Genomic DNA, 25,552 nt, shown 5'->3' with positions numbered 1-25,552 from the left:
TCCCAGGTTATGGGAGGAAGAAATAGGAATCTAGAAGATACAATATTATTGCATATTTGTATCTTTATTTGCAAACTACTGTAATGCAGTGATGCATGTGTGTCAGTCCTGGACAGAACTGTCTCCCAAGTTTGAGGAGCACTTGATTTAGGAAGCTAAATGAAGTGCACCTTAATGAACCTTGCTTTAACGCCCTTGAGGGTTAAAGGCTTAAACACTTGGAATGTCTCTTGTTCATACATCTGAGTTCAGTTTTCAACATGTAAACTGTGTTTTCCCCATTTAAATTTTGTTCAGACATTTGGCTTCAAAATTAATGCGTGGGGGGAAAACTGCTACTTTATAATCAATAGCTAATACCGTAGAAGTCCCTATATTGAATTCCACTGTCACTCATGGATAAATGCAAATTCATTCTTATTTCATATCATATTTCGGAGAGATTTAAAGGGGAAATGGGGCAGCTCCAGGTACTGATTGTGTGATAGCATTATCACTGGTTGAAGTTTATAAAAAATAAAAAATATTTATTTCAATAAACTTCTTTGAAAATGAAATTGTGTGGGTGTTTTCCTATTTGCAGTGAGAAAAAATGTTTCAATCAAATATTTTTCTTATTTAAGTGTGTGTGTGTTGCTTTTTCTTGCTTTCATCAATGTTAAGGCTTCTTTTAAGTTGCTAGCTTTCGTCTCCATAGCGATAACATCTTTTTGACTGACACTTCAGACATTTAAAAAATTTAAGCAATCATCATTCATTTACCCCGATTTGTTTTGCACTGCCTTGGCCAAAAGACAAGTGTTTGTTTCCTAGTAATAATTACTGCATTGCTTGGTGCAGTGGTGCTTTTATGGACTGGGTGGTGCCCAGGCATCAAATGCTCGAACCGCCCCTGCCTGAAACACAAATAGAAGCGCTTCCTCATGCAGGGATGACTACATCAGTACGTCATTTACAGATTAACAATAGTTTAATGCGGTCACGGTAATTTTTGCCAACAACTAGTCTTTGCCATTTTGGGCACAAGGTGTCACTAGAATTCTACATGTCATATGAGACTTAGAGCCTCCTCTCATTAGATGTATTTATATCTTAGAGGAGAAATACAAAAGATGAATGCATTCAAATTAGGATTATGCTTTCTCTGCAGTGACAGTTTCAGCGAGCCAAACAGACGCTTTTGAGAGTCTTTCAGTCTGAAGGGCCTTTCCCAGCTGCCCGCTTTTGCTGTCCCGGCGATTGGTTCGGCCCAACCGTAAAAGGAGTCGAACTTTTCTATTGAAAGCTCATTGTGTCTGTCAAAAGTCGTTTTGTCGACGTCGACGAATCTGATGAACATTTAGATGCCGTGATTGGTCCAGTGACTTGCCATGCGCACACAACTTTGAATATGATTGGCCGAAAGACAAATCAATCACATTTCAAGCTTGTGATTGGTTCAGAGCTTCCGCATGGGCGAGCAGGTTCGTCTGCAGCCAGGGCAGTGCTTTCTCTAGTGGGCGGACGGTAGCGGTGACAGCGACGCTCCGAGTCTCCCGACAAACTGCCAAAAAGAAGACAATTGGTGAGTCAAGATAAAGATATCACCTTTATGCTTTGCCTGCTTTACGAAGAATTGCGCAGGGTTAGCAGTGCGTGCAAAGTTAGTCGGTGGGTAGTTAAAGTCAGTAGCAGTGACACGACGGTGATTTTGGATGAGTGATCTCACATTACGGTGTGTGCAGGATAATGGTGCGTTCAGGTACCGGTCGGAAATACGTACTTTCTGTTTGAGTGCGCAGTTGGAATGTCCGCGCCCTTTTCTGTTAATTAGAAGCTGCACACGCTTCGTTTCCTGTCTCTCTCCAGCCCCAGTCAACACAAACTGGACAATTCACAAGCGTTACATAGCTGGCAAGTGAAATAGAAGTCAATCCGATGATGAGGAGCTCGTATGTCAGTGCGCTTCCAGTCAAGTTACGCAAGCGAGGTTGAGTGTCATGCTGTCTCTGGTGGATCATTCATTTGCAGTCTGAGTCTGGGAAAGAGTTAGGTTGGATGTTTATAACTGTGTGAATGCCAAAGAGCCGTTACAGGTTTTTTTTTTTTTTTGCACCCCCAAGAAAGTCAACTAAAATAAACACTACCATCATCGTGCAAACACTTTATTCTTGAACGTTCTTTTTGGTTCAGTACAAACTGACCTTGTAAATAAAATGTGAAGCCTTTTCATCCTGCTGCAGCCACACCTTTTGATGTCTTGCATCTTTGCACTCAATTGATTTACAATGTCTGTAATTGTGTTTGTTTTTTAAGTTTTACAGTAAACTGTAACTACGATGATTTACAAGTACGTTCAAGGAGCGCAGAATCACGCAAATCACATGGTGCGTTCAGGTTACTTTCACAACGTAGGAAATTTGTATGCGCGCCACGCTGTTCTGCACAATAATCGTTTTTCTTCTAACATTTGAAAGAACAGCTGTTTTCCACAAATCTACATTTTCACATTTTTTAAAATTAATAAAAAAATCAATATCTTTCTAATTTTAATTAAAAAAAAAAGTAAAATAAAAATAAAAAGTGTTATTAAGCACATTTGAGGAAATCCATGCTGATTTGTAGTTCTCACAGTTTTTTCCCTAAAATCTGAGGGGCAACTCACGTGAATTTTGGACAATAAATTGTCATAAAACTTTCATATCACAAGGAAGTTGATTCATTTGGAAAACTTTAATGTAAAATGTGACCTGCCCATTAATGCTTTTTCTTGATTTACAATAAATAATTAGATGATTGATTCAATGTTGGTGAAAAACCCCTGAGAGGATTGTCACTCTCCTTTGCTCCCTCCCTCCCCCATCTATCCAGATTACTCGCCAATCCTCCACTGTCAGTGTCAGATTACTGAGTTGGGAATCAGAGGTGGGACTGATCTGAAGTCCTGAACTTCTTATGAACTTGATCCAATCACCATAAAACGCTTCGTCTTCAGACCCCAATGAGGTATTTAGACCTAAACTCTGAAAATGATCTTAAAAATCATTTCAAATTTTCCAATCAAATTAACACAACATGTTGGAAGGATTAGGATCGAAATTTATTTGACCGGACTAATATTTGTAATTCTTTTTTCCCAAATACTCCCTGTCGAATCCAAAAAAGGCCTCGATGACTGTAAGAGATTTTAATCTCTCTGCCATCATAGGGAATTTTACAGAGTAGTATTAGCAGTAAGGATTGTGGTGACATTTTTCAAGTGATGTATGCATTTGTATTATTCTATAACAAGTATTTGTAGTCTCAAAGATGTTCTAATTAGACAGCTCATTTGTATCCCTTTTGTCGGTCATGTTGAGTATTCTGCATCTCCTTGCCAACCTCAGATACTTCACAGTTGTTATGGAATATTAAATGTTTGGCCTTCTCCAGAAGGGTTGATGCTGATGCTTCTTAGTCCATCATATGGATGATTTGTTTATTTGATTAATCGATTCCATGACGTCACTTTATTGAATTTATATTGGGTTACTAATGGGTATCTCTGGCTCTAATATGCATTATTCATAATTTATGTTTATTTATTTATATTTATGTTTTTTTTTTTTTTATCAATGCGCAAGCCGAGGTAATGGCTTTGTTGATCCCCCAAGTTATTGAACTAACTGACCTTTATGAATAACAATGCGGGCAATTTGAATTTTGAAGTCCATATTTGCCCAGCATTCTAATAAAATATATAATCGTTGATTAAAAATAGGTTTTTGGTTTTTTGACAGGGCATTATCTCCAAAGCAGCCCAAAAAGACAGATGTGTCTGATGTTGTTGTGTGTTTATATTATGCAAACAGCCCAGTGTGAATGTTTGAACTCTTGAGATTGCGTGACAACTACAGATTGACTGAATGAAATGATGGAGGGATGGATGGATGGATGGCAAAGAGGAGTGTGAGGGCGCTGGGTGAAACGCTTCCAATATAATCCGCATTTACAACAACAGCAGCAGCTGGATCAGAGTGTCAGCAACCGGGCTTGGCCGCTGTTATCTGCCCTGCCCGGACTTGGAACTAGATGTGGGGTCACTTGGCACTCAGGGGCACGGAAAGGTTGAAGGAGGGACGCACTTAAGCGATTCAGTGGGAACATTGTCTTTATCCATTTCGAGTGGATATTTAGTGCTTGACCAAATTTTCAAATCAGTACACAAGATTTATCTTCTGTCACGTGAAAGTCACATATTAATTGTATTTTTGCATTATTAGTAATGATTAAAATGGTGTTCTTATTTCAGAGCTAATTTACTGTGATTAAATGCTTTTCGTATGAAAATAATGTGAATACTTAAAGGTATTTCCATGTTTCCGCTTGCTGTTTGTTTTGGATTGACCTCTGTGTGTGCGTGTGTGTGTTTGCGCTGCGATGCATTCCAGTGCAATGTGTTAACCCCCGGCCAGGCAACAATGGGGCATAGTTCCCAAAGAGATACTTTGTGTAAATGTGTTGAGCTGAAACCATTGTGGTTATACAGCCAATTCATTCATCACTGTGTCTCCCTTTCGGAAGCGGAGGGGGGGGGGGGGGGGGGGGAGAACAAGTCTACCTGTCAGTCTGATCACCCAAGGACTCGAATAGTATCAAGTTCTGGATAATACACGTGTTTAGAATTCTGTGTAATTTATAATTTGACACTTGTGCACATTCACATTGGTATACTGATTAAGAAAAAGGGGAAAAAAAGATCATAAAAATTTAGGTAGCGATACAGACAAGTTAATTTTCAAGTTTGAAAAAAATGTGTGTTCAAAATGACACAATTGTGTCAGTTCTTTGCGTACATTGCTTATCTGATTAAAAATGCAACATGTTAATTGTTGCAATTTTCTTGCAACTGTTTTTAAGACACTTTAGACTAGTTGTGGACCTGTTTAAACCTCAAGTATAGACACTTTGCATTATTAATCTGCATCTTGTAATATTATGATTTATGTATGCTTGATGTACAGTTAGACTAGACATACTGTTAAATTATTGATGTTAGTGGTATGTTCTTGCACTTGAGTTTTGTGGGGAAAAAAATAACTTTCTGCACTTCTATTTCTTAGATTCACATTAAAAAATTATCATCATCACTTTTTGATGCTGCCTTATGGTCCAACTTAAATTATTCCACATTAACCAATCCCAGTTCTGCTTTCCGATTCTGCTTCTCAAAGCGTACCAATCACAGAAGCTTCTGACTTTTTATTGAACCTTTAGTGTAGTTATCCTTAAGAGATTAAATCATTAAATTTGGATTCTCCGCTTCTTAGAAGCTTTAACATCACACACTTTATCCTCTATTACGTAACAAGCTTCCAAAGGTGTGTGTGCGACTTCTTTCATTCGGTTCAATTCAATTAAATTGTTAACGTCAAACTCATAATAGGTCGCAACGTGAAATGTGGTTTCGATGCGACTTCTAAATTTTTGGTTGAGTCTAAGCACCTGTGGCTAAAGCCAAACTGTGGCAGGTTTTTTTTTTTACTTTCCAGAACCGGAGTTCCTATCTTTGGTCTTATGAGACTAATTACACCACTAGTCTATCTTCTCTCCTTGAGGCACCGCGCCACTCCCAGCATTGGATAACAAGCACGAGCCCTGCGGGCGTTGTCTTTGTCTCCTTAGTTGATGCTTTTTTCTTCGTCAGTGTGTTGCAAGTTTCATCATTTGTTGCAGTCCAAGTAGTTGCAGAGCCTGCCGCCCCTTAAGTAATTTTGATTGTCAGCTTCTTTGTGCATGTGAAACGAGAAAAGTGCGTACTATCGAGAATATTTTTCGTGTGTCACATTTCAGGACACTGTCAAGTAGTATTATTGAAAAGTAGGAAAGAGAATTATTTTTTCTGAATACATCGTGCCAGTGGTCCTTTATAACAACCGACTATTTATGATCAGAAACGTAGAAAAAAAAATCTAGAATATTAGTCACTTATTTAAAGTCTGGGATTCCTACCTTATATACAATTTGTGTGTGGATGAATGTGTGTTGACAAAGCTGTGATTGTGAGCCACGGTGACTGACTTACATGGAATGTTAGAGATAGTATCTTCGCAACATTGCCGTGATGAATGCATGGACATTTTAGACGTAAATGTGAGCACTCTCAAAAGTAAAGAAAATATTAGCAAGGGCTTTTTTTTTTATGGTGGTTTTAGAATTATTGCAATTTTCCTGTCAAGAAAATGCGCCTAATTTCACCTTGGCTTTGCAAATCATTCCCTTTTAAAGTTCGAAGGTATTTTGGTAAGTAAGTCGGTCTTAATAGGATGACAGTTGGAGGTTCCCCGATTGGCCTTCATGGGGTTGTGATTTACGTGGTGTGAGCAGGTATCACATGACGGTGTCTTGTTTCTTCCCTGCCCCCATTTGCTTGCATGACCAAAGCGAACAAGGTTCATGCTGCATGCGCAACTGGCAATGCTTTTCTCAGCATGAACTCTAGCACACAAGAACTGGCTGGAAAAATACAATGTTGACGTTCAATTGTCCAGAATCACTTTATATCCTGCGTGGGATAACTGATTGAGAAATTAGATGAGAAATATGTATTTATTTATTTTTATTTTAATGTTTTTTTTTATTTTAATTTTTATTTATTTACTACCGTAATTTTCGAACTATAAGTCGTTTTTTTTTTTTTTCATAGTTTGGGTGGGGGGGGCGATTTATACTCAGGAGCGACTTATATACTTATATATATATATTTTTTTCACTTTTTTGGGCATTTTATGGCTGGTGCGACTTATACTCCGGTGCGACTTATAGTCCGAAAATTACGGTATTTTTGTTTTTTACATCTCACATAAACCTCGAGAGAGTTGATTGTCCTGGCACCACGAACCAGTTATGTCGCAATTATTTGCCAATGCTTTGGCTATGCTACCGCTCATAATTATAGGTTATTAAAATGGTTCTGCCCCATATTGTTTTTTTTCTGCAAACACTGCTCAGAAAGTTCCCGACGCTGAAGGCTTGACACCAACAATTTTTGACATGAAAGGGTGTAAAAGTCAGCCTTCTTCCGGCAGTCTAGTAAAGGCGTAACCAAGGTGGAACGCTGCCAGCCATAATGACCAAAGTGTCAAGTTAACAGTCACAGGAGACTCACTATCCCCACCCTTTTGTGTAGTAAGCAGATATGGAGGTCACACTACACATCTAATTATTCCTTGCACATCGACACGGTCTCTCTTTATCGTGTTGTGCTCTAAAAAGCATGTGCATATCAGAATTTTGGAATCGAAAGTGAGAATTCTTAATTGACAGCAAATTATTATATTATTGCAGCTTTTCATTATGTTGTGCATTTTCAGGAAAACATTTATTGTGATCAAATCGATTTATTGTTAGTGGTCCAAGCATGTCCTGATTGGGGAACTGTTAGGTTATTAAAATCATGATCTTAATTAATTGAATTTATCTGTACTTGTTTGGGTGTGTTTGTGTTTACATACAATATAGAAATGTGTTGGGAAGCAGATTAAAAAGCAGCTTAACCTTCACCTCTGCTTTTTCTGGCTCGCGCTCCCATGAAGGAAAACCACACACACACAATTGCACATGAGTAATCCACAAACGCATGCGCAGACACACTCACAAACACACACACACACATTTCTAATGCAGACAACACAATGGAAAGTGGAAAGTGCCTTTTTCATCGATTTCCTTCCTTTGCTGAATCCAGATTGTTTCCGAGTGGCCACACCAAAGCTGTGAGCAGGATGTGGCGACCATCATTCAAGAAAAATAAAGAAAGATTCACATATCAAAATGTTGTTAGATTAGATAGTATGACCCCAACCCCCCCCCCCCCCCCCCCTCTCTACAAAACCACAGACTGGTGATGTTGGCGTGTTAAAAATGGTAACTAGGGCATTTTCTGACGAGTATGGTCGTTGTGGTGGAGCCAGTTTGCAGCAGTCTTCCTTTGCAGACACACCCTGCCTGCCCGATGCAGCCGGAGGGGGATGGGGGCTGGTTATGATAGGCGTGGTTATGATACTCCGAGTCTGGTTTTGGCTCAGCCACTGAATGCCAAAAGGAATTTAAAGCATTTCATGGCGTAGGAAATATGTAGTGAGTCGCTAATCCACAAGATGGGGCTGCAGGGTTGTATTTTAGGCCTTGTTTTTGACACCCTCTTGGGTGAAAACCATTTTTTTCATCAATTATTTTGGAATTTGCATTTTGGCAGCAGATGTGATCCCCCAGTGCAACAACTTGGCTCACGCTCTGCTCGGAATGACAATGAGTGTCCTATTTCAGAGAGGTAGGTTTTGTGGGAGGTTAACTTCAGAGGTGAAAGGGCAATGTCGGGAAGGTAGGAAGGATCTTGACCGGATAAATACAGACAGTCGCTGAGCAGGAAAGTGAAGCGGCCAGCTGGTACCATTATATTTGGAAGATGACACAATGTGACTCAGGAAAAATCGATCTCATCTATTTGATGGTCGTATTTTGCACTGTTATTGTTTTAACATAACGGCAGTTTGACAACAGGAGAGACACAAGTTTTGGGCTCATCGAAGATCCAAATTCCATTGAATAAACCGAAGCTGCTATAGCTCATTGGGTTTTGTGTATATAATATGATAATGTCAACATGACTGCAGTCAACTCGAAACAGATGAGATCATGCAAGATGTACTAACAGGTTTAACTCGCTTTCTGTATAGTGTCAAAGTTTGTAATTCCAGATTGTGAGTTCCTGTTTAGAATTATTGTTTTTATCTCTTATCTTCAGCCATGGCGGAGTTAGACTTGAGTCTAAGCGACGCTCTGGTGGACAGTGCTCCGCAGCAAGGTCCGGAAAGCCGGGTGGAGAGGGATTTTGTGGCTCAATTGGAGGCGGAGACCTTCGACGATCAAATCGGGGAGACCGTAGGCAAGACGGACTACATCCCTTTGCTGGACAACGATGATGCCAGTGCAGGTGAGTGAGTTCGTTTTGCATGGTGGGTGTCTTTACAAGCAATTTTATTTTAAACATCAACACCATTCTACACATATATCAACTGATTTTTTTTCTTTTCATTTCTGCTCACGTTATTATTTGACTATTATTCTATTTTTCCATATTTGCTTGCTCCTTTAACGACACTACTGCATTTTTATCTTTGACATCTTTGTTATCATTTGGCACTTTAGTACCGTAGCAACTCTATAAACCATTTTTTGTAAACAATGCCCCTTCTCTGACTCCTTTAAAACCCTTGAGTATGCACAAGCATAATATTGTCTTTTATGTAATACCGTATAAAGCGCAGATGCCCTGAAATGACGGATGGTATCAGGGCATCGCTGGACCCTAGCTGGCAGCTGCCATTTTGGATCCGCTCGGATGTCATTCAGCCACCGGGCGTATAGTCTGAGGAGAAACAGACGAGCGGCCACCTCGTTGAATAAACTAGCTTGCTGGTCAAATTAGATTACAATAGGTCATAGGTCAAGTTTTGACCCTGCAAAATTATTATTATATGTTTGGTGGCTGATGCTTCTAGAATGGCTTCTAATTGAATATGAATAGCTGTTGCAAGGTAGATACAGGCTACCAAATAAACCAAGTGACAGTTAAAGCGGGCAGCGATGACTCAGCTCTCAGAGCTGTTGTGGCTCCTCAGACGCTCGGGTCAGACAGTCAGACTGTGTATGGGCACTGGTCAGTGACAGCCAGCTACGGGACAGGCTGTGGGTGGTGTTGCCAGTGATCAACTCTGGCACGCTTTGCACATTTGGACAAATGCAGACGTGCTGACATGCAGGGTGAGGCAGTCTGCTTGTTATTGTCCTCTGTCTGTGGGCAAGTTGGATGTCGAAAGCACCCGTTCCTTTTTTTCTTTCAAATGACCGTTTTTGCACACTGCTACAAATATCCGTGGTTCTTCATATGCACTCATAGCATCTTGTATGTACGAGTGCCACATGCATTTGGAGCCTTGTGTTTTTCTCATGCATGGGTTTTCATCGACTTCATGTTCGCAGTTGAAAACGTGCGATTGCACGTTTGACTTGAATTTTTCCAGCAGTATGGTTTTAAAAATATTCCCTTACCACAATTACTTGAATATATTCACAATTTGTGTGTTCACTTTATAAAGGAGGATGTCAAATAGTGATGATTTGCTTTTCGATTGTGTAGATTATTAATTTGATAACATACGCCCCAATTAATAGTATTTTATTACCTCGTAATCTGTTCTACCGAGTCACCAGTGTTGACATCAAACAGAGATGCTAAAAAAAACAACTTGTATTGCGACACCTGTCCTTGTTTACATTTAATCTGTTATTTTTGACTCACGGCCTGTTTGACTTGTTCTGAGTTGTACGTACATGGAAGATAAAGCAAGTGCAGTGACCTGGCAAACTTCTCATCTTGTTCTTGCATCCTGGGACCAGCCAATGTATTTGCTCCATGTGGTATTAATAGTAGTTGTGCCCAGTGACTGTAAAGAGGTCCCATTTTTATAAGACTTCTGGTTTCCGGGTCAGTTTTTCCTCTTTATTAGGATTCGGGCATATTTCTTGATCTTTACTATATGGTGGGATTATTATTTTTTTAATCGTCCAGCCCCTAGTAATCCAATGGATGGTAATGTCTTTGCTTTTTTTTTTCTGTGCTTCCGTGTATGTGTATTTGTGCACACACAGGTACAGCATTGGAAAATGGAGACGAGAAAGCTCAGGGGGTGCAAAAGCCCGGTAAGAGAGATCCCACAATTCCCAAATGAAATTGTTGCGGTTATTCGCTCATCTGCAAATGCCAATTATGGCCATAGTCGGACTTTTATTTATTTATTTTTCAATTTGATCTCAAATTTACGTTTAAGCAGGACCGACCAATCAGAACAGTTGTTACAAACCACTTGCAGCTCACTTAACTCCCAGTTTATGCATGGTTCAACAAATTAGAATAAATAAGAGACACATTTTCATATGACAGTTTACACTTGAGACTGATGAAACCCTGAGTCATGAGCCCGAAAGCGAAAAAATAAAACGCAAACTATTAAGCTAAGCTGATTTGTGACTTTAGGACCTCCTCGCTGCCTCATTCACATTCTGTGTTTTTGGTACATAAGGCTCGTGGGTGCCTCAGTAGGGATAGATGTCGGTGACTGTGTTGTGCATGTTAAGTCGCCTGCCTGTCGTCTCTTGCTGCTTTGCATGGCATGATGGAATGGGCAGCTTGTGTCACCATGGTTACCAAGCGGTATTTCTGCATGTTATGATAGAATTTGAAGGTCATTAATCCACATTTACCAAGCAGATCCCACAGATTGCCTGAGTGATATTTGAGTTTGGATTGACATTTTTTTAAGGACTTTATAGTAGTAAAAGCATCTGGGCTTGTCTAGGTATTCTCTAGGGATGTCATTTGTTCGTCAAGTGGGGAGCTGAGAACGTAAAATGAATCTTAGCTGTAGTGATGGCAAATGAAACTTCAGATTTGCTTCATGAACCGCTCCTCTAGATGGACTCTTTGTTCAACATTGGGCGGACTCTCTTGAATTTCTTCTTTATTATCACAACTGAAGCAAATTTGAAGCTTCATTTTTTTTTTTTTCTTCAATACTTAGCAGAGCAAGTACAGCCGTGCATGTTGAGATGCGTGTCGCTGCTGAGTGACTGTCGGTTAGTCAAAATATTTCAAATATATTATATATGTCTTTATAATTTAATTTGATTTATTGACTGTTGAATTTGTGACTAATTGCTTTCTTTCCTTTTCCCCTCTATTCTCTTCTTACCCTACTTTGACATCCATTTTTTCATAATTCATCCTGCCTTTATATTATTTCCCTTTTAACATTTCAATTCTTTTTTTTTTTTTCCATCTGCTGCCATTACAAATTCTTTACTTTGCTTCCCCAATCCCTTTTTTTCCCCCCTCTCTCTCTCTACAATCCCTAATGCTTCAGAGGACTAGATCCCGCCTTCATCGCCACACTGACTGCCCATCAACGGTTTCTGCTTCGAAGCACCTATTTCCCTCTGCAACATTGACACAAACGCTATCCTAGCCGATCAATCGTCAAGTTTAAAATTTTGTAAATTAAAATTAAAATTAAAATTTTGTAAAAAATCAAAAGGCCCTCACAAATGACATCCATTGAGCAATGCGAATTTGAAACTTTGCGTCACAAGAAGGTGTCATGCAGTCCTGTTTGTCTTTTCCACTAACACTTCTAATTCCATCACGTCACATGGAAAAAAATCAATTAGTGCTGATCTAATATTCTGGGAGGACTAACTTGTCCTTTTCAGCACACAATGTTCCTCCAAATAACGAGTTGTGTTTCTCTGGATGTTTTGGACTCGCAGTCAGTCTGATTTGAAGCAATTTTTCTTTTTTTTTTAAGGAGGTCGGGGGGGGGGGGTCGTCTGTCGAGTTCTTGCCTTATTTATTTCCTCCGTCCCCAGCGAAATGTTCTCTTGTCCATATCACTCTCGTCAGCTAAAGGCAGGAAGCCTTGTTGCAAATCAACTTAAGTCTGACACATGGAGACACACACACCAGCCGTAATCTTCACGTCTACTTGCGTAATCCCAACTAAACTTTACCCGACACGGTATTTGTCCCCATTTGAACAAGTCAGCCACAATGAACCCCGTTCCCCCCAATCGCGGACATATTCTTAACCGAGCAAACACACGCATGCACAACTATGCTCAAAGGCGTGTCTGAAAGCTTTCAAACTGATTCAGCGGTGCTGTGAGACTCATCTGTCAACACCCGGTCGGTCGCCAGGCTGTTTCGCACACACGTGTGTGTTGGATGGAGTGTGTGTATATAAATATCCCCACTGACTGATTATTTATACTTCTGTCAATGTGTTTATTTTATACCGCTTGTGTTGATTACCTTTCCGTAAATTGTTACTGTAGTCGTTCCTTTGGACTAGTGTGATTTCTGACTCAAATCAATTCTGCTTTAATCTGCTGTCATTTGACAATCAGTAAGAATGTTGATGAAGATTTCAGGGTTCTTTTGCATAATTGTGTTGCATTTGTCCAGTTATGCAGGACTTTTTTTGTGTTAGTCATTCCTTCATGAGTTTTTCCCCTTTATTTTTTTTAAAACACTGTATCGACTCTTCATTATTTTCCAGAAACCAGTTGTTTGGCACTGGAAACTAGAAACAGCCTGGTAAACAAACGACACTAACTCTACTAACTAATTGCAGTGTTATAATAATAACAATTAATTCCACTTCTGAGTGCCAGTTTAGGATTTTGGGTGTACTTAATGTGGAAACTCACAACGCAACTTGATGGATATCGGGCTTTCCTTTGCTATATTTAGCTATATTGATTGGCTGTCCTGATTCCAGTGTTAACCAATCAGGCACCTCCAAACCTGAACATACGATTGCTCGAAATAATTGAGTCATGATTTGTAGACAAGCACATTCCGCTTCTGTGTTAATAAGTCGTGTGTGCACGAGCAGTCCAATTTTGATTCAGTTGGGTATGGAACCCAGATTCTTCCTTTCGTACACTTTGTTTGCTCACATATTGTGCTAATAAACTAACCTAACACTTACCTTGGCTTTGGTATTGTTCTTTTAAACCATTCTATCGTTTTCCTCTAATGTCAGATTTGACTGAATTACAATGTCACTTTTTTTTTTCGGTTCGGCGTATCGTCTGTATAGTTCTAAGTCACTTGAAGTGATTTGGTACAAATTGCGGGATGAATCTGTCTTTAATATGGAGGTTTAATCCTCAAGCTCAGGGGGAAAAAAAAAATAACGAAAGCCGCCTTTTATGAAGTGGTCTCTCTTTTGACAGAATACTTTTCGTCTGTCACACGCGTGATATGTGTGGGTTTAAATCGAAAAAGCCTGGCTTTCTTTTTGCTTCTATCTGGTGTCCCAAAAAGGTATACACATTTTAATAGCTTTGAGATGAACACTCAATGCAAAGCTTTAGATGGATTTTGAGGATGTTTTTATTTTCAGAAAGATGACTGCATTACCATAAAATTCCACACTGAACAGATCTTGGCATTAATAGTCCATAAACAGCATTGATTTTTTTTTTCCCTATAGGGATCGAACAGTCTTACATCACTTTATTCTGACACTCAAACATTCTCTTGTCACATAATACATTCCTATTTTCCTAATCGTGTATTGATTGACAGTTCTTTGAATTCACAGGAAAGCCACCCGCGCTGAAAAAAATGGTGTCATATCCTTCGCACCATCCTTTCTCGAGGAAAATCGAGTTTTAATTCAAAGACGTCAACAATATCGTGATGTTTCAATGCCGGAGGCACACGCACGTTATTTTGGCTTTTTAGGAAACGCATTGGGTATGACAAGATCTCATCCCAGCACGCATGATGCTAGAGGCATGTTTCATGCTGTTTGCCACTTTTGGTTTAGTTTCTTGTCATAGGCTTGAGTTGCATGCAATGGTTTCTTGCAAGACAATACCGATCTTAAAATGATTACGAGGACAGGAACATTGCTTTGTCGGCTCAATCGGCTCACGAAATAACAGCGTGGTCAACACCTCGTCACGCAATCGGTGATTTGACAAGTTCACCTCGAGAAGATCTTAATTAAATGTGCGGTAACGTTGTCGCAGTTAACTGACACTGCTTGCGGCAGCTCTATTTTTTTTTGGTTTGCCGTATTGTGTCAAATGCCTGGAACCACAGGCAGTTCAACTATGCAGGGTTCATGGTGTCATTTCTTGTCTCGTTAAATGATGTCCGCCCTCTCCAACACACACACAAACCTGAATAGTGTCGGCACAAATACTTTCATCCACCGCTCCACTGCTTCCTTGGGTTTAGCCATGGATTGTGCAATTCCAGTTTCGGTATTAATTAAATATGGCAGTAGTGTACATCAAACCCAATGTGCCTCAGCGGGAGCAACTCCCAAAAAAAGGTTGAGCTAAATTTGACCGGATTAGATATAATTAGGCCAAGCTTCGATTTCTTAATCTAGCAGGTAACGATTTAGCTGTGTTCAGACTTTGCTTAGCATCAGAAAAAATAGTTTGTTTAACTTTCATCAAATGACTTCATTAAGTATTTTGATGTGGTGTATTCATAATTGCGGTAGGGGTGAATGATTTTGAAAAATAATCCAAATTATGAATCTGTATTACAATAATTTCAGATTTGTGTTTTGGATTGTCATCCAAAAGAGTCACCAGTCTGTCTCAGATGAAGCCTCACAATATGCCTGTGGTGTGGTGGCGACCCTGACAAGGTCCAAAAGCGAGAGCAGGGTGAGACTGAGGTCAGTTGGAGGACATCCAACTATCCTGCCGGCTTATTCCCAATTATATCGTTGTGGTGAAACTGGGCACCATCCGGAATCTGGGATGGAAATAGGTTCCGAGGTTTGCTATAGTAAGTGTGATCTGCCTTATGGGGACAGTTTTGTTGAGTAGACAGGAGGAATTTAGTCTAAAGTGGAAAAAGTTTGGATTTTAGAAATCAATTTGATTCTCAATCTAACAACCCAGCAGTTATTAAAAAAAAATATATATATATATAAGAGGCATTTTGTCCTAGCCCCCTGAGGTTTTTTACAAAATGGTCAAGTGTGATGTCAACAAGTCAGACAGCTCAGCATCCGCTATCCTTCCACTTCAATGATTTCATAGACAAATTGCTCAATCTTATCTCGCAAAATAATTCTCCTCTTCCTAGAAAGACTCTTAGACACGAGACATTCATTTAAAACCTACAGGATACACTTTTTCGGAATTAATGATCCACCCTGTCCAATAAGCTTCTTGCCTTTTTTTGTTGAGGTAAACAATACAATGGCTGCTTTGCAAGTCTGCATGTGGGAAGTGTTTGTGACTTTGGTTGACATCCTGTCTGTTCGCCTCACTGTCATCCTGTGGATGCTGCTGCGAGAGAATTGCCATTGGCGCCTCCCTCCTTCTCCTTTCTGCCCTCCTCCCTTCATGAACGTCCTTCCTGCGGATTCTCATTCTTAAAATCCCCAATAACACGTTGTTAGAGGATAATGTAGTCCGCTCCATCGTTCTCCCGACAACCCTTTGTTCCTTCCTCTTCTCTGGACAGTCAAATTGATCATCTTGTATCATTTCATAAAATAAGGGCTGATCCCCTCGGTCCAGTCGGAACCCATAGATGGAGACTGGGTTGAGTTGAAGGGCATTTACTAGTCAGGGAGACGAGGGGAGGTACTAGTGGCAGCGACCCGGGACGTCACACCCAACCCAGACGCCCTGACTGCAATAGCACTCTTGTTTTTTTTTTTTTTTTTTTTTTTTTTTTTTTTTTTTTTTTTTTTTGTGTGTGTGTGCGCGTGTACATGCGACCGGGGGTTCAAAGTGTTAGTAGCTCAGTCAGCTGAGGCTGCAGTGAGGACAGAGACAAAGGCAGTCACCCGCATGTAAGAAATCTCCCTGAACAATCAGTTAAATGGAACATCATTTGGGAGACCGTACGCCAGGTGAGAGTTTGGGTACACGACGGGTCCTATTTTTCTAAATGCCGTGACGCCAAGTGTTCATTTGGATAAAAGCATGCACTTATTTCAATGTTTCTTTTTGTGTTTGTTACTGCAGGTTGTAAAGTGACCACAGGGGGGCAGATGTCAATGTCGCTCCCAGAGCATCGGGGAGATGGGCAGCCACTTAAAGTTGATCCGCAGCAGTTCTTGGCAGCAGACTTCTTATCTGGTATGACTTTTTTTTTTTGATAATAAATCTTTCGATGTTTTGTAGTCCCTTGGAATTAACATTTTTGAGTGTGCTGTTCATGATGCATCAGCATTAGTTGACTTTTTTTTAAATACAATTACTGTTGTTGTTTATTTTGCTTTCCTCTCCCTCCTCTTTCATCCGCTCCCTTCTTCCTCCTCTCTTTTTGTTCTTATGACTTGTGATGGCTACCCTTTCCTGTCAGCCTCCACGGGAGGTTACTCAGACCCTCTAACCGACCCTTTCCAAATAATACATTTAAGCCTGACGGGGATTATTTTCAGGTTTTCTACACGTGTGCGTCTTAGAATTTATTCAAATTTAGAGCATTTTGAGATTTTTGTGTTTCATACAAAAACAACAGTATCATTTTAACTTACAAATATTGAGCTTTTTTTTTTTATTCATCCACATTTGGAAGAGGTCTGATGTCTCATTAAGTTTGTCTTTTTTTTTTTAAGCAGACAAATGCCAACAAGATAATTGCCATGTGGTTTGCCATACAGTATAAACAAACACGCAATGGCAAACATTGTATGCTCTGAGGCTGAGTCATGCTTTTCACCAAGCCAACGTCTACGTACTCCACTCCGATGTCACCGTTGCTTTAATGAGACTTGGCGTCCCTCGGCCCCTGAATCACAGCTCCGGGCCTCAACACGCTTAATGTTTTTTGTTCACCAGAATATTTCTCTCTTCGGTCCTTATTATTTGCATTGTTGATTTTTTTGCACATTCATGAATCAGTCAAAAAAAATGTTTCTCATTTTATATTTCTGGTTTCTCAGGTTTCTCCCAGCCTGCAGGCCCAGGTTTGAATATGGAAGGCGGCCCTGCAGCTTTTACCGCAGAGAAGCCTCCAAGTATCGCGGATCCTCTGCAACCCTCCGAGGCCCCAAAAGTGGCCCACAGCCCCATGCAGCCTGAACCGCAAGCTCCTCGCAGCCCGCTGGATCTGACAGCAGGTAACACGTGCAGATTTACTCGAACATTTCACTTATCTAGCGAGATGGACCTCGTACTACTTTTGCACATTTTTTTTCAGCTGTATCATAACAAACATGTTTGCTCCACTGGAGGCATTACGCACATCAGCTGTCTGTCTTCTTTTCGAGCGCTTCTTCCTATCGCACGCACACTGGCTCAGATCCGATTTAATCATCGGCCTTGAGGTCCATTCACATGTGCTGCTGTCATACAGTGTCCAACTTTGCAGTAGCCTCTAGTACTGCCTGCGTGTGTTTACATTTTTGGTTATGTATTTATCCGACTTAGGAGAGCTTTCTGCACTAGTTGCTGTCCTGCTGCACTCTTGCATGCTAAATATCAACAAGGTTTATCCCAGGGGTCACTTTACAGGAATAAATGGCAGACGAAGAATCTTCCAACTTGATCACATTGGCACAGAGCACATGCTTTGCTCACATTTGAAACTGGCGTTTTGTTTTTTAATTTTACCACCATAGTTGAGAATGCCAAATGAATAATGACTGAATGAATAATTGTTGCTCTGTCTACTGAAATGATTTGACTTGTATTTTATTTTCTATAGCATTGAGATACTGGTACTTTTTTTTCCCCTCGAGTTGTTCTTCAACCTAATGAGGTTGAACGTATACATGATTTGAGTCCCACTGGACACTTTTCAGCTTGTCCCAATTATAGTGCACAGGCAGCAGAATTGTGTAAGCTTCTTCTTGAACTGAGAGCCCTCAAGAGAGTCCTTGAAAAGTACGGAGGTGGACAAGTGGCCCGTTTTTTGGTATTAAATGAGTGTGTGTCTGTGCACTGGAGCTAGGAGTAACAAAAACGAGTTCAACTTATTTGTTTGGAAAGAAATGCAAATTGTTTTTAAAATGTTTAAAATCTCCCCGAGACCAAAGCAAAATGATAATTTCATGTATGGCAATGAATTCTTTCTGATTGTAAACTTGTCGGGGACAACAAAGTTATTTTTATCCCCAACCTAACAAGCGCAAACCTTAAACTCTTCCCCTCTCCACCCACAACAAGGTGCCTTAGGTGACTGCTGGCCAGACCCGATTGCCTGCCTATCATCAGACCTCCCTTTCACCCCCAGTGTCACCTCTGTGATCAGTCGTCATGCTAACAATCTCGCAATGATTCGCGATGACACCCCTAAGACCTTGCCCAGCAGAGAAAGCCCAGCTTATGCCGGAGGTGACGAAAGGGACGCGGACGAATCGGACAGAAAACACAAGAAGAAGAAGAAAAGGAGACAGAAAGACGAGGGCTCTTCTGAACACTTGGAAAGCAAAGGTCACCTTGAAGCGCATGGAGAAAGCGTTCCCTCAGCGGACTTGTTCTACCAAAGGCCTGAACCCAAACGAGATAGCGGGGATGGATGGGAGGAGCAAATTTGGAAAAGCGGAGGGCGAGGTAAGAAGGGCAAAAGCAGGAAGAAGATTCCAGAAGAATGGGAAGTGTCTCCGGAGTCTTTTGCCACTTCATCCGCGGGGAAAATCACCCAAGAAGCTATGAAGGATCTTGGAAGTTCACCTCTAGTAAGCATGGACGTCTCCTTTGCTGACATAAATACCAGCCAGAGCCCTTGGAAAGAGGAGAGCTTTCCAGAAGAAGGCCTCATCCCGTCGTCGTTCTCCCATGAAGTATTAGTTCCTGCAAGTCCACTCGTCTTGAACAGCGAGCTGAAAGCTACAGCAGCTCCGTTCACGATGCCCTCCTCTACCGGCGCTGGGCCGGTTGACCCCTTCCCCGTGGCGGCGAGTCCCGGTGATCCATTCGAAATGCTGATCGATACCGAAAACGTCAGCTCGGGCGACATGGTCGATAGTGGGATGTTTGAAACGAGTTCCTTCCAAGAGCCTGTTCGGCAGAGCATCCCCGAGGTCGACACTTCAGCTTTCAGCCCTTCGTCCCAGCCAGGCTCCGCCCTTTCGGCAAAGGGCGAGGTGTTTGCATCGGCCCCGCCCCTTTCACCATCCGACGCCTCGTGGCTCTTGAACAACTCGCACGCTAGCAGCAACAGTGAGCCGTTTGATTTCGGCGACGTGAGCGCTTTGGGCTTGGTTTTCGACAGCCCTTCCCCAGCCCCACTCCGCTCCCCCAAAACCACAGCGCAGGAAGCCCAAACCAAAGAAGCGAAAAGCGAGCAGTCAGACAAGAAGCAATCCAAGAAGTCTCGCTCTTCGTCTTCGTCCTCTGTGAAGAGTCCCACCAGCTCAGTGGCAAAAAAAATACCTGCGCAAGACTCTCCAAGTGTTAGCCCCTCTTCCTCCCCGTCTATGGTCTCACTCGGAACGCCAACATCTGGCCTTAACCCTGCAGCGAAACCCTTCTTTCCCAGCTTTGCCGATACCGTGGAACAACCGAACGTGGTTTCCCCCATCATCGAAGGTTGGTTGTGGATGAAATAGCAGTTGATTATAGACTACAATGTCCATTTTAGTTTTTAGTGTGATGTTGCTATTTAGTATGCAATGTTGAATTGTCTCTTGCATGACGATCACTCAAATTACGGTAAAGTTTGTTTTTTTTGGTTCCTGTGTGACTAATGACCTTAAAAATGGATTGCATCTCTTGAGAGTTTCTTAATTTTTTATGATAATGCATTGCGCAATATTAACCATGTTTCATGACAGGTATGATGATGCTACTAACCAGTCAGGCAAATTTTCTCCTCAGCGAATCTTCTCTGTCGTTTCCAAATCCAAAGCCTTTTTTTGGTCCACTGGTGTTCTATTAATACAAGTAATTTTTTTTTCGTGGAATGTTTTCATTGCATCAATGGTTTGAATGTGACTATTCCCTTCCTGTGTGTCTATTAACTTTCTTGTCTTCTCTAGCAGCCTGTCTTCTTGCACCTCTTCTAGAAATGAATCATGATTGGAGTGATATTAACTCTGTTTTGAAATAGTTATAATGATTTTTATGAAATGTCAAATCTTCAATTATTTGTGTCTTTTTAATTTTTTTCCATGCGCTGTGACCGCTGACTCGGACACTTTGCGGCTATAGGTGAGTCTCCCTTTATTTTATTTTTTTTAAAGGAGTGGTTTTGTGTGCCAGAATGATTTATGAAGATGCAAAGCAATTTCCTTGTCGTTTCCTCCCGTTGGAGATGATAATAAGGACAAAAAAGAGCTTAAGTTTAACACGGAAGCAGCACTGCTGAGAGTGATTATACGGCTTGCCGGAGACGGAGGCGGAAACTTGCAAGGGCGGCTTTATTACATTCAAAATTATTCAGCCAGCTTGCTGACAAAATATTTTATTTTATAAGATATTTTTTGTCATAAAGTGGAAAGGTGAGTTCGAGGGATTCTCCAAAAAGTACTAATTGCTTAAATTCTCCTTTATCTCACTATGTCAATATGAAAAGATAAGCGACGCGTTCATAAATGCGACACTTGAGTCCGACTGCGACAACCAAAGAGAACATTAAAACAGACGTCGTCCGAAGCGGAAAATTCGCCAGCCGACAAAGCGGAAGATAAAGAGATTAATGGAAGTCTCGCCATAAAGATGCAAGTCAAAATGGATGTGAACTGATGTCAAAAGGATGCCGATCATTTGTGTCGTTTGTGAACAGATTTGCTTTTCATGCCTCACTTGCAAAAATTGTAGCTCACAAACAGATTTGTCATTTTGCACTTGTGTCACTTTAACGTGAAAAACAGTACTTCACTCGTCGCGCAATCATTTTTCGTCCCCGGTTATTTGCGGCTTTGCAAAATGAACTGTTTTGGAGTTCAAGTGTTGCAGAACGGCAAATTGTCTTTTTTCAAATTCATTCTAAATCGACGGGGCATGAATTCCCTTTGGTGGAGAAGCAAGTGGTGCCAGCTGTTTTGAAGACATCAAATCGTTATTGTTGCCGTAGGAACAGAAAAAGGCGTTCCGTTATTGATCTCTTGCTCATACACTTTCATTACGTGCAAGATTGTCGAAAATGAAAAAAAAAATTCTACCAGGATCACTTAAAATATTGCCTTGATGATTTTCATATCAGAAACGCTGCGGTTTATGAGGGGAACATTGCCGAACCTTGGCAATTGTTTGGAAAAAAATGCAATTAAGAAATATTTGCTTTGGATTTGTGGTGTTTGCTCAAACAGCAGCAGACCTTCTTCCATGTCGTGCTTTAATTACACAATGCAAACAAAACACAATAAGATGCGCTGTGATGTATTTCCATTAGGAAGTGGGACGGTGCCAGTGGAGGAAAAAAAAAAAGGAAAAGGCTGTACACTGAGCCCAAACGTTTGGTGTGTGTCTAAATATGAACTATTTTTGTGGTCTGACACCCTTGAGGCACGCCAGATGGATTGATGCTCATTGCAGCTGCAGTGACACAGCATTTTGAGGAGGAAAAAAAAAACTGAAATAAAAAAAAACATCAATCAATGTTGATTGTTGAATATATCATCAAAGCGTCATTCAGTCAGCACCACCCTCCCCTCCCCTCGCCAGTCTTCTGGAATGTTCAGACTACACAACCATCACCACCAGACATGGCTGGAACAGGCACACAGATGAGGAATCGGTCACCATAGCAACAGGAGGCAGTTGCGTTGGCAGCTAATGGGAAGAGGGTCCATTGGGGGAACAATAGATGTTTTGCGAAGAAAGGGGGTTGTTGTGACTAGGCTGAGAAGAAGATGAGACGGAGCTATAAATAGACATCACTTAAGACTGTCTGTCGACATCATCCGTATCTGTGACAGCCCCACGGTGATAATGGTGTTTTCTTTCACACCGTCTTTATATCGCTGCCTTTTAGAGACGTGTCAAGGCAGTAATTACTCCCGAATTTTTATTTTGAGTTTTATTTTTAATATTTCTTATTATTTTTATTAATTCTGCAGCTTTATTGTAACACATTTTTTTTTTTATCATTCATGTTTTGGTCGCACGGTGGGATTTTATCAGAATTTTACTCGGGCTGAATGAAGCCATTGTTTATTTTGTCTGCCTCTGGTTTTTGTCTTATCACCATGACACCTCAATGTCAGTTTTGCAGACAAAGCGAAAGCGGATAAATGGGCTGGAATATTTGACACACAGATGCAGTGACAGTACACCAGCTGCCTATCTGCCTGGACCTCAGGACCTGTCTGGCCGCAACTGCCCATCTGTTTGATTCTTCTCTGAACTGATAGATTGATATTTCTGGATATTATGATATTTTTGCTTTTTTTTTTTTAATTAAGAGGATTTTTCAGACTCTTAAGAAAGAACTTTTGAAAATCGGTTCATTTGAAATTGCTGGTTTCCAAGTTTTTATTAATCACGGCTTTTTACCTGGTAGGAAATAATTCGATTCTTCAGACACGTACAGTATATATTTTTTTCATCGTCTCATTATTTGTTTAGCTAATTATATATGCGTAGACACGGTTGTAGTGGCGTTAGGGGCAATGGAGTGATTCTCCGCAATGTGACCAGATTCATTGTGACAGATAACAAGGTCTCTTTACCAGAGGCTTCCTCTCCATCCCCCTCTGGTTTGTCGCTGTTCTTGTCCTACCCTCTTGTAATGCGTAGACAGACTGCAGACGTGCCCTATGTCTTGCACAAACTCATTCCACCATGGACCCTCCTCTTATGATAAATGGAGGAAAAATATCCAGCCCTTTAACATGGAGGAGGGGGCTATTTTTTATTTGTTGAAATTGGCTGCACAAAGTAGAAGGGAAGCTAAGGTGTTTTTTGAATGAAAAGATCTTTTGCCGTCCTTTCTTCGTACTGCTGAAGGAAATTTTCAAGGGCACAGCTCTGCGTGCATGTGTCATGGTGAGAAAGACGTGAAGGGAAAGTGAAAACTGGAAAGGGATGGAGCTTACCCCCTTCAACATGAGGGGCGGGATTCGGGAGTTGCCAGTAACCAGTTGGCGTTCACAACTAGGTCACATGACAAGCACAGCAAGTGGTGTGAAGCTGTGAGGGGGAGAGAGAAAGCGAGAGAGAGAAGTGCTTATTCGCGACGGCATCACTTTCTCTTTGAGATAAAGAAGGACTTGACGCAAATGAACGGCGTACCTGGGTGACTGAGGAAAAGGATCTACAAAGAAAAAGTGAAGGTCAACATTTAAACTCCTGAGGTTCAGGATAAACTGCAAAGGAGAGAAACTAGAAGAACGGGAGACAGCATGTCGTCTCTCTCAGATCAGAAGACCGGCTCTCCCTTCAAGGAGTACAGTGAGCTCTGCAAAGGGGCATCCCTGTCGCCGACAGGAGCGACTCAGAGTTGGGATTGGCAGCGGCACTCGGGTATGGACGCTCGCGGACCCCTGGCACCTACTGGACTCAGTGACGAAGAAAAGCTGCGCTTCTTTGAGCAGACAGAAAAGACCAGCATAGACGTTGAAGTGAAGGCACCATGCGGCGGGGTTGGAACCATGCCTGGAAGCACCTCTTTGGGTAACGCTTCATTAGGCAGTGCAGGAGAGAGCCCCGAGAGCCCCCGGTCCGTTTCCCCATTTGCATCCCCAGCGTCCCCCCGTACCCCCGCCCTGCAATGCGATGCTAGCAGTCGAGTCCCTTTGCCAGCAGTTCCTCAATGCCCAGCCGGTCGCATGGAGATTCTAACGCCCACCACAACCATGCCTTCACACTCAACGGGAGTCCCCTCAATCGAGGCGTCTACTCTCGGCGGATACTCTCCCTCTGAATCATCGAAGAACTCCAGTCTTGCTGAGTCCAGCCCAAAAGTTGCCATGCCCCAGGTGCCTCCTAACTATTGCACCATAGGTGTGATCAGTGAGGACTACTTAACGAGACCCGATGAGGATATAGTCGGAGCCAGAGAGACCTTCGAGGACCAACTATTATCCGTGGGCTCTTCGGGGGAAAGTAGCGAGGAGGAAGACCCTGAAGAAGGCGAGGAGGATTTGGAGCCTTGTTTTATGGGGAGAGCACAGCAGCAGAGGAAGGCCATGCGCCGCGCAATGTCGGACTGTTCCCACCTGTCCGTGCCCACCAGCCTAGAGCTCGCCGATAAATACCCCGGAGGTGAACTTGCAGGATTGGACCAGTTTGTATCACCAGTGTCACGTCGTCCCCAGCCTTACATGCAGCGCTCAATGACAGTTGCGGAAGATCAGCAGCCCGTTGCACCACCGACACTCTCAGCAGCCGGGGCCACGCAAATCGACCTAAGGCAAACCCCACCTGAACCTCGCTTGTGTCTCTCCCCTTTCGGACCACAGAGAGACAGCAATGTGACCCTTTCTATCTCCCCTGAAGAACCTTTGGAAGGCTTTAAGATGGACAAAGAACAGAAAAGCATGGTTCTTCCAGTGCCTCCGAGCCCCAAAGTTTTCAGTGGCATGGACTTGACTTCTGCCTTCTCAGATGGCTTCAGTAAACTGGCTACCGATAAAGAGTTGGACAAGACTGAACCCAATGCTGAGGTTCTTTCTGATTCAAACGTGGGTAACAAACCAACTGTGGAACCTGATGTTCATCTCGTTGTAAGTTCCTCTAACAAGTTTGGCGTGAACTGGACTAACCCCATCATCAAATTTGATGGTAGGTGGAGGTCCAGTTTATTATTATGTCTTCCCGAAAATGCTTGTGTACCTTTTAAATTGTTAAAATATTTTTATATTAAAAATATTTGTGGGTTAGAGGTCGTTGAAAACCATCTCAGACAAGTTTTTTAAGATGTTTTTTTTTAAATTATTATTCTAAATCGACTGTGACAGGGAAAAAAACATTTTTAAAATAGTGTACAAGCAACAGTCTATTTTTTTTTTTCCTCTCGCTCCAATTTGAGCTGGCATTTATACTTGACCTACTCAGCGCTCACATCTTCTCATGAAATACGGTGTCCTCAAAA

At 41.6% G+C, this 25,552-nt stretch overlaps 1 protein-coding gene across 9 annotated transcripts in view; it reads left to right on the top strand.

The window, feature by feature from the left end:
- The first annotated feature begins 1,422 nt into the window (after positions 1-1,422).
- The window catches only part of LOC133143845 (microtubule-associated protein 4), a 35,003-nt gene continuing 10,873 nt past the window's right edge, over positions 1,423-25,552 (top strand). For 6 of the 9 annotated variants that reach the window (XM_061266039.1, XM_061266043.1, XM_061266041.1 and 3 more), the window contains exons 1-6: positions 1,426-1,564; positions 8,765-8,953; positions 10,672-10,722; positions 16,594-16,707; positions 17,517-17,693; positions 18,742-20,106. In XM_061266039.1, coding sequence (XP_061122023.1) covers positions 8,767-8,953; positions 10,672-10,722; positions 16,594-16,707; positions 17,517-17,693; positions 18,742-20,106 — 1,894 coding nt within the window. In that variant the 5' untranslated portion in view covers positions 1,426-1,564; positions 8,765-8,766. Of the gene's footprint in view, positions 1,565-2,850; positions 2,986-8,764; positions 8,954-10,671; positions 10,723-16,593; positions 16,708-17,516; positions 17,694-18,741; positions 20,107-25,552 lie in introns of all 9 variants that reach the window. The other 3 variants (XM_061266037.1, XM_061266040.1, XM_061266045.1) reach the window with 3 other exon arrangements.

The sequence above is a fragment of the Syngnathus typhle genome, linkage group LG19, assembly GCF_033458585.1.
Source record: "Syngnathus typhle isolate RoL2023-S1 ecotype Sweden linkage group LG19, RoL_Styp_1.0, whole genome shotgun sequence".
Classification (NCBI taxonomy): domain Eukaryota; kingdom Metazoa; phylum Chordata; class Actinopteri; order Syngnathiformes; family Syngnathidae; genus Syngnathus; species Syngnathus typhle.
The sequence above is the reverse complement of the archived record's forward strand: the minus strand, read 5'-3'. Positions and strand labels throughout refer to the sequence as shown.